General features: G+C 41.8%; 2 protein-coding genes across 4 annotated transcripts; one reads left to right on the top strand and one right to left on the bottom strand.

The window, feature by feature from the left end:
- Positions 1-148: 148 nt before the first annotated feature.
- On the bottom strand, positions 149-1,506 carry zgc:152986 (uncharacterized protein LOC101884054 homolog). Its single transcript, XM_061042647.1, has 2 exons — positions 908-1,506; positions 149-560 (listed from the first exon to the last, which is right to left on the bottom strand). Exons 1-2 carry the CDS (start codon positions 1,161-1,163, stop codon positions 277-279), a joined length of 540 nt encoding a protein of 179 aa, XP_060898630.1. The 5' UTR covers positions 1,164-1,506; the 3' UTR covers positions 149-276.
- Positions 1,507-4,713: 3,207 nt separating this feature from the next.
- On the top strand, positions 4,714-8,698 carry zc3h10 (zinc finger CCCH-type containing 10). 3 transcript variants are annotated; one of them, XM_061042653.1, is made up of 3 exons: positions 4,714-4,913; positions 5,576-6,870; positions 7,899-8,698. In XM_061042653.1, the coding sequence occupies exons 2-3, from the start codon at positions 5,716-5,718 to the stop codon at positions 8,409-8,411; spliced, it is 1,668 nt and encodes a 555-aa protein (XP_060898636.1). In that variant the 5' UTR covers positions 4,714-4,913; positions 5,576-5,715; the 3' UTR covers positions 8,412-8,698. The 3 variants fall into 3 exon arrangements, with proteins under 3 accessions (XP_060898636.1, XP_060898635.1, XP_060898637.1); XM_061042652.1 differs by having other exon boundaries at positions 4,714-4,899; XM_061042654.1 differs by lacking the exon at positions 4,714-4,913 and adding an exon at positions 4,920-5,275.
- Positions 8,699-8,763: the final 65 nt, after the last annotated feature.

The following is an 8,763-nucleotide window of genomic DNA, read 5'->3' on the forward strand; positions in this document are numbered from 1 at the left end:
TTCCCCCCAAGCTGTCAACTTTCCAGCCTAAAAACAAACAAACAGTAAACATCCACTGAACATACATTTTCCTATAAGATAAACACAGGTACTCAGAGGTTTGTTAACCTCAATTTCTACATCCTCAATGCAAGACACAGACACCGAGTTAACCATTTCAAATGAAAACTTTATTATGATCAACAAAAGACAATGCATTAAACCATAACAGGCTTTCTGTATACAGGACAACGATGCACGGCAGCTGGTAGCTGGTAGTGGTGCTGTTCTTCAAATTCATTCCCCATCACCAAAATAAAAGCTGAAGTCAGGCTCCTCGAAACTGTAATGTTCATAGGGACTGCCATCATCGTCCTCCACATCCTGACTGAAACTCCAGTGGAAGACCTGCTCCTCTGCAAAGGAACTCTCATCAAAGTCATGAAAGAAGTCTGCAAAACTGAAGCTTGACTCATGTCCGCCCTCAGGGTTATAGGAGGTCTCCTCATCATTTAGGTCAGCTTCATGGCCCACATTGTCATACAGCCACCTCTTCTCCTTGGTGGAAAGCACCTTGTAGGCTAGAAGAGTAGACCCCAGAGTTGAGATGTTTGGATTGAGAAATGAAAGTACAGTTAGCTGTAAGTTCATTACGTGCATTCAATTGTGCTATAAAATACGTTTATTTTTTTTTATCAATCATTCATTTTGGGCCACTATTGTTGTTTTGAAGGGCTGTGGTGCTGATAAACTGAAAAGCCTAATTTCACTTCATCAGCACCACAACCCTTCAAAACAACAATATAGTTGATCCATAAATAGCAGACAATGTATTGTAAAGCTTAAACCTATTAAGAAATCATCTAGAAATCAACGGTTGTAACTTAAACACATAAGTTTCAGCCATTGCAGGCATGTTTTAGCCTACCTTCAGCAATCTCTCTGAAAGTCTTCTCTGCATCGATGCTCTTGTTCTTATCAGGGTGGTATTGCACTGCCAGCTTGCGGAAAGCCTTCTTTATCTCGCTGTCACTTGCTGTGGGCTCAACTCTGAGAACATTGTAGTAATTTCTGCTTGCCTCCGAGGCACAAGCAGGCAGGATTTGAGATAAGCAGAGCTGCAGGACCACGCAGGCTTGCATCCAGTGGAAAACACCTTGCACTGCCATGTTGGGCGACTTCATGGATGAGGAACTCAGACAGTTTCACAATAAAGAAGTTATCGTTACCTTGTGGTTTGACAGCTCATCTCCATATGCACTGACAGTTATCTCTACACGTCAGCGCTCTCTAGAGCTGTAGGCTGAAATACTGCAGCTAGAGGAACTAGCTTACTCAAATGACCGCTTTGAGACTCGAGTTGTTTCGCCTGTTTCAACTGAACTAAACACAAAACGTGTTCGACTTGGGGAAATGTTAATGCATCAAATATTACCTCTTTTAATAAATACTTTGTGCGACTAAGCGATATGGCTGTAATCTTAAATCTGTGAAACTTTTAAACCAGTGAAAAAGCAAGCACGGTGAAGGCCACAGCCTACAGGTGAAAAGGTGATCACCTACCTGTTTAAGCGCAACTCGCCATTGGGACCACTAGAGGGAGACATTAACACTGACAAGAGCAGAAAACTGTGGAACATGTTATTGTCCTATTTAGTCTATGATTATTCTACACTGTCAGAAATATGAGGTAGAAAGAAGACGGCCTATTCAAAACCAGGGGAGGATAATGTGCGTATGGATTTAATAGACATTCTACAAAAGAACTATTGCATTTTATTTCATCAGCTTATACAAAGTAAGTTGATTGGAAATATATTATTTTTTTGTAAATTGTTTAATCTTTTTTTGTTTATAAAAAAGTAGTAACATAGACTTTAAATATTAAGAGTAGTACACATTAGATATTTTTATCCACACTCCATACCAGTAGGTGACGGAAATGAACCAAGTTGTTGTTTGCCAACCTCCATAAACCTCGAAGAACAAGAAGCACCGGTGCTGTTGTCTTCTTCTTTGTCGGATCATGTGGCAAACAGGAAATTCCAACAAAATGGAAGCAATCTGTTATTGTGCCTATCTTAAAACCAGGGAAAGTGTAATCATCACCATCAAACTACAGAACAATTGCATTGACATCTCAATTAGTCAAAACAATGGAAAGGATAAACTTCTAATTCATTTCTACAAAGTAAACATTTGTTTTCCCCATATCAGAGTGGATTCTGTAAAGGAAGAAATACAACTACAGAAATACAACAAGATTCCATTTTATGTAGACCTGTAGCTCAACAGCTACTTGTAGCTGTCTTTTTTGATGTAGAAAAAGCCTGCATGTGACATGTTATGGAAAGAAGGACTAGATAAATTAGGTGTAGGACGGTTATTGTGGGTGTCTGATTTTTTATTTGCGAGAACAATAGAAGTAAGGGTAGGTTCTGAGTACTCCAGCATGTACACAATAGAACATGGCACCCCACAGGGCAGTGTTTGTAGCCCTATATTTTTCACTATAATTATTAATTATACGTTTTGAACAGGTGGAACATAGTATAGCCTAGGCAAGTTGCTTTATGCTGATGATGGCCCTCTGGATCTGGGCTCAGAATATATTTTACATACAAAAGAAAATGCAGAAAGCTATTATGACAGTAGAACAATGGGCGAACAAATGGGATTTTAAACCATCCATAACAACATGTCAGGTTGTGAGTTTCTCTAGCAGCATAAATCCCTTTCTCTTAAGTTATATAATGAAGCACTACAACAAGTAAGGGTTGTCAGATTGTTATTGGTATTTAATGAAAGACTGATATGGGTACAACACAAAAAAGTAAAGACTAAATGTATGAAACTCAGTAATCTTTTACGTTGTAAATCAGGACAGGAAAGGACTTTGCTTCTTTATACCTTTTCGTTTTTGGATCCAGCACCAACTTAGGGATGTGCGTGTCTTTTTTGATTTTCCCGTATGAGAGCAGCCTTGGTTTATGGTAGTATTGTTTACATGTCAGCAGCAGAGAGTCCTGTAAAAAAAAAAAAAAAAAAAAGAACATGTGCAGGCCTTGTTTTAACTAATGCATGCAAAGGACCCGGACACCTGGCGTGCAGGTGTAGCATTTTCTATCCCACAGAACAACACAAACATAGAACACAGAAATAGAGCAACTGATCGGCCATCAGTTTACACTGCAGAGCTTTTAGCCATAGTACTGGGATTACAATGGATTGAGGCAAACAATACACTGATTGCATCAGGTAGCCAGTCAGCACTAATCAGCATTAAGTCAGGAAAATAATGCAGACAAGATGTCATCTATGAAATATACTGCATAATACATACATACAACAAAAGGGTTAATCATGTCAGCATTTGGGTTCCTGCCCAATAGGGTGTAGAAGAAATGAGGGTGCAGACATGTTAACCAAACAATCACTCAAATCACAAACAATGGAACTACAGATTAAAGATCACATATTATACATTACTCCCTTTCAAAAAGTTTAAATAAGTATCAGAGTTCCCCAAACCATGTCTGTGAAGTTTTTTTTTTTGTGCCAAAAATCCTTGTTGATCCTGTATTTGATCATGCCTATAAACTCTTCCATTTCAGCCCTGCTCCGAACAGGCTGTTTCTGTGTCTACAGCTTTAAATCTAAATTAGCTGTGTTCAACCTTGGGCTTGGGTCTCTTGGGCTTTCTCGTTCCATGCCCTATTGTTTATTGTGAGAAGACAGACTCAGAGTTAGGATCAAAAACCTATGGCTGTGGGAGTTCCACCCACCTAAGGTATGGGTTACTTACTTCCATTTGGGATGTCATAAAGGGAAAATCTGCAAACAGCCTGTTTGAACAAACATTTTCTGAAAAGTGGAGCAGGCAAAGAGGGAGAGGATTGACTTTTCTCATAATTGGGAGGTTTGTAGACTGACTAGGGACAAATATTAATGTTAGAAAACCATGGTAAAGTGTATTTTGCATAATATGTGACCTTTGAACCATGAGGCTAGGACTCAACAATACACTTTTCACATTATAGGAAAACACACAACCGGATTATTTACCTACATTTGTCAGCCAGAATCAATAAAGCATGTTTTAAGGAACTGCAGTTTTTATGAGGGGAGAGGAGGAAGTTAAGGGGAAAATTCAAACAATTCAAGATTCAAGATTCAAGATTTTTTTTTGTCACATGCTCATACAGATGTACAGTGAAATGTAAAGACTGTTCCGCAAGGCCATGCAATAACACTCAAATTACTAATACACATATATACAGTAAAATAGAATATAATGTAAAATTTAAAAAATAAATATTTGAATATACAAAATATAAAATAATGTAAACAGTGTAAAGTGTCCAGGGTGTCAAAGTGCAATGTGCAGATTGGAATGTGTGGTGTGTGTGCATCATGTAGTTACAGTTCTGTTTTGTTTAGTTCTGTTTATGTTTTTAACTGAGGAGAGTGGAGTTAACAGTCCGGACAGCCTGAGGAAAGAAGCTCGCCTTGATGTGTCGAAGCGAATTAATGATTGACTAATGACTACACAGTACATAATATTCTGGGAACTGGATCTTGTAAACTATACAATAAATTCATGATATTTGTAAAAATAAATCCCAATAAAAGACAGAAATTAAGGGGCTTATTAACCTCTTTTTTTCTCGTTTAGTTTTTACTGCCTCTCTACCAGTAGGTGGCGGTAATGCACCTTTACGCAGGTCGCCAAGAGCCATCTAACCGAAAAGAAGAAGAAACAGAAGAAGTGGTAAACAGGATTGTAAGAAATAGCTCACGTCTCTTGACAGTTTCAAGAGGGAGAATCAGAAGACGTTGTATGTTTCTGTGTGGGACTCACTCGGTTCTTATCCTGGACCCTGCTCCTCGCGTCAATTGTGGTCGTCTCACATTTAGCCAGTAAGCCAGAAAAGGTTCGCTAATCGCTAGCCAAACAAGCTAAAGTGGTGCTACGAGCAAGACAGGCTCGCTGCACCATTTCTGCTTTAATGTTACATATTCAGATATATGAGACAGCACAGGGGGCTTGTTTACCAGCGGATAACATGTGTAGTCGTGTAGGCTTAACACGACATGCATCTAATTGTTAGTATTTCTGTAATTTTAACCAAACATTGGCTGCTGCTCTTCATGAGTGATGAAAACGACACCTACTGCTTGTTGTAGAGAAAGTGTTGTTTACAATGACTAGTCTACTCTGGACGTACTGTGTTGAATTAAAAACATGTTGCTCGATTTGCAGTACACGAAAATGAGCATCAAAATATACTGAAAGGTAAAGAACGTATACAGAATATCAGAAGAACGTATACCCTTACATTGTTTTTTATTTGTTTGTTTTTTAAATAAATCATTTGACTTGGCAGAGTGACTTAAAAGTATGAAAGTAAAAAGTGCATCAACATTGTTCTGAAGTGCAGCACCTAAGTAAATGTTCTCAAATACTTTCCACCACTTTGATATGTAAGAATACTAAAAACTTGGTGTATTCAGTGTACTGTTCCCATCAGGTAATTTTCATATCATAGTTTTCCTGATTTCAAAGCTCAACTTTGGTTTATATTTTTTTCCACAGATCTTCGAACGGGAGATTGCACTTCTCCAAGGAAAAGGCTATCCTCCACTCGTCTGTCTGTGTATGATAACATTCGCCTGGTCACATCAGCCCCATCATACACATGAGTGCTGTTTTCTCCTCAAGCTGGGCCAAGTGCCATGCCTGACCGGGACAGTTCCTACCTATCAGGTGGTGGTGGGAGTGCTGTTGGTCTGGGTGAAGAAGGAGGGCCTGGGTCTGGTCTGGTAGGGGGCTTGGCGGAGGGCAGAGGGGGTTCAGGAGGAAGCGTTGGAGGCAACTTATCTGGCTCTGGCAGCATGGGGGGAGGAGGGGCGCTTGGAAATGGTAACAGTTGCGGGAACGGTGGAAGTGGAGGGCAAGGGGCAGGACTGGCGTTAGATGGTGTCTGCAGGGACTTCATACGCAATGTGTGCAAGAGGGGGAAGCGCTGCCGCTTCAGACACCCAGACTTTAACGAGGTGCCAGACTTGGGAGTGCAAAAAAACGAATTCATCTTCTGTCATGACCACCAGAATAAAGAGTGTATGCGCTCCAACTGCCGCTTTGTTCACGGATCTAAAGAGGACGAAGACTATTACAAGAAAACAGGAGAGCTACCCCTCAGACTCAGAGGGAAAGTTGCAGCACGACTGGGTCTGTCGCCAATGGATCTCCCCCACAGCCGTGGGGAGGTCCCTATCTGCAGAGACTTCCTGAAAGGCGAGTGCCAGAGGGGCAATAAATGTAAATTTCGCCATGTCAAAAAGGACTTTGAATATGAGCCTGCCAGGGTTGGAGTGGGTGGTGTGGTAGGGCCCGGTGCCAGCGGAATGGTGAACACAGGGGTAGGGATAGGAGGTGGAGGAGGAGGTACTTGTGGAGGAATGCAAGGACTCGTAGGAGGTGGAGGCGGAGTTGGCAGTAACATGATGGGGATGGGTTGCCCCAGCCTGGGTGGATGTAGAGATCCAGTTATCTCTGGAGTTGGTGGAATGGGTGGAGGTGGGATGAGTGGTTGTCTGTCTATAAATTCTGCAGGTCAGCGGCGGTATGACAGGAGCTCGTGCTCTGTGTATGACCCTCTGCTGGAGAGTGGACTGTTTGATGCTGGTTCTCTGGAGGCTTCAATGGACCACACTGCTCTCCAGCTGAAGAGGCGGCGGTTAGAGGGGCTGCGCTTTGCAGATGGGTTAGGAGGAGGCCACTACGAGCTGGGTGTTCAGGCCACCTTGCAACCCCGGCCCCTTGAGTTCAGGTTCTTGGAGGAGGAGAATTCCTTGCTGAGGAAGAGGGTGGAAGAGTTGAAGAAGCAGGTAAATAAGATTAAGATAAGATATACTTTATTCATCCCAGCAGGGAAATGTAGGTGTGCGCACAACACAACAGATATATACATACATATCCCACCCATACAAAAAAACATGAGCCCACAATACAGTTTGATATATGATATATGCAACTCAGGCTAAAGTTTAAAAGTTTAAATGTCTTCTGTCCTTACTTAAATGGGAGTCTAAAGTGCAATTGCAGTAGGTAAAAAAGTATTTTTAAATCTGTCCTTTTTGCAGCTTAGCTGCCGTAGCCTCCCACTAAAAACACTCTTTTGTTCACACGAGATTGTGTAAGGGATGCATGTTATTGTCCATAATGTTCAACAGTTTCTGTATCATCCTTCTCCCCATCACCACCTCCAGGGGCTCCACAGCGAGTCCCCAGCACAGAGCCAGCCCTCCTAATCAGCTTGTTAAGCTTTTTAGAGTCACAAGCCCTGATGCTGCTGCCCCAACAGACGGCTGCAAAGAAAATGACACTTGCCACAACAGTCTGATAAAACATGGATAACATTTTGCTACACACATTGTAGATACAAATCTATGTAAGATAAAAATGAGTAGAGTAGAGTATATCTCATTGTAAAATGACAGATGAGGTAAGGTTTCTCAGGCTTTACATAGAAGATTTTACATAAGCAATTTATTTTTTATCCAAACAGAGATATTACATCTTCATCTTCAGGCTGGTATGTCAGTCAAATAATTAAACTGGTTACACTGGTTGTTTAAAATGTTTGCCTGACATTTTTTTTTGAGTAAATCTTAAAAATAACAATTTACAACAATGGATGATTTCAACTTGTCTAATGTGACATTTTTATGCTGTTTTTTTTACACTCATGACAATTACAGTACTTGGTTTTTTTTTTTGTTGAGAAAATGTGATCTAAATTGTTTAATTTCTTGAGACATCCTATTTACAAAATGATCAATGGATTAAAAGAGAATTGTCCAGGTCAAGAACTCAGTCGATAGCTTTTCTAATCCATGTCTCGTGTGTTCCTCAGGTTTCTAATCTTATTGCCACAAATGAGGTTCTTCTGGAACAAAACGCCCAGTTCCGGGGCCAAGCCAAGGTGATGACGCTGTCCTCCACTCCTGCACCCTCTGAACAGAGTATGGCGCCCCCTGTTGGTGCTGTAAGTTCCTACAATCATGGCATCGCTCAGACCCACACCACCCTGAGCAGCGCAGGACTGCAGCCTCGGCCTGTCACGCAGCAAGACCTTGTTGTTTCCACTGGAGCTCCTTCAGCTCCCCCATCAAATGCTGCCCCACCTACAGCCCCTCCGCCCCACCTCAACCCTGAGATCACCCCCCTCTCTGCTGCCCTTGCACAGACCATCGCTCAAGGGATGGCGCCACCTGTTTCTATGGCACCGGTTGCTGTTTCTGTGGCACCAGTGGCAGTGTCCATGACGCAGCCTCTGCCAGGCATTACCATGAGTCACGCCACCACCCCAATGGTGTCGTACCCTATTGCAAGTCAAAGCATGAGGATCACCACACTGCCTCACTAACTGATAAGGTGCAAGACTGTAGTACCCACGAGTCAGACTGTAGCATCCTCAACAGGGATTTTTAGATGCTTTTCTTTTATGTGTCTGAAAATGACATGAAAAAAACATTGCCCATGTTAAGGGTTAAACAATACTTCTCCAGCAGAGGGCAGGAAAGACTTTTATGCTCAGCCCCCCACCCCCCACCCCCTGCCTGTGGGCTTTTTGTGCTTTTCAGCCACCATATGAAAGGTATCTGCTCTCACATAGATGCAAATAAAGCCCCAACTGGCTCATCTGTAAGGTCACCAATGGTGTTTGAACCATTTCTGAAAAACTGCTGTGCTGTCTTTATGGCTACATGAAGACTTTG

The sequence above is a fragment of the Labrus mixtus genome, chromosome 7 (genome assembly GCF_963584025.1).
Source record: "Labrus mixtus chromosome 7, fLabMix1.1, whole genome shotgun sequence".
Classification (NCBI taxonomy): Eukaryota; Metazoa; Chordata; class Actinopteri; order Labriformes; family Labridae; genus Labrus; species Labrus mixtus.

Excerpts from the sequence above, each read along its gene's own strand:
- zgc:152986 (XM_061042647.1), bottom strand. The coding sequence starts at position 1,163 with ATGAAGTCGCCCAACATGGCAGTGCAAGGTGTTTTCCACTGGATGCAA. Across the intron at positions 561-907 it reads TTTCAGAGAGATTGCTGAAG|CCTACAAGGTGCTTTCCACC; the intron begins GTAGGCTAAAAC and ends CTACTCTTCTAG.
- zc3h10 (XM_061042653.1), top strand. The coding sequence starts at position 5,716 with ATGCCTGACCGGGACAGTTCCTACCTATCAGGTGGTGGTGGGAGTGCT. Across the intron at positions 6,871-7,898 it reads TGGAAGAGTTGAAGAAGCAG|GTTTCTAATCTTATTGCCAC; the intron begins GTAAATAAGATT and ends TGTGTTCCTCAG.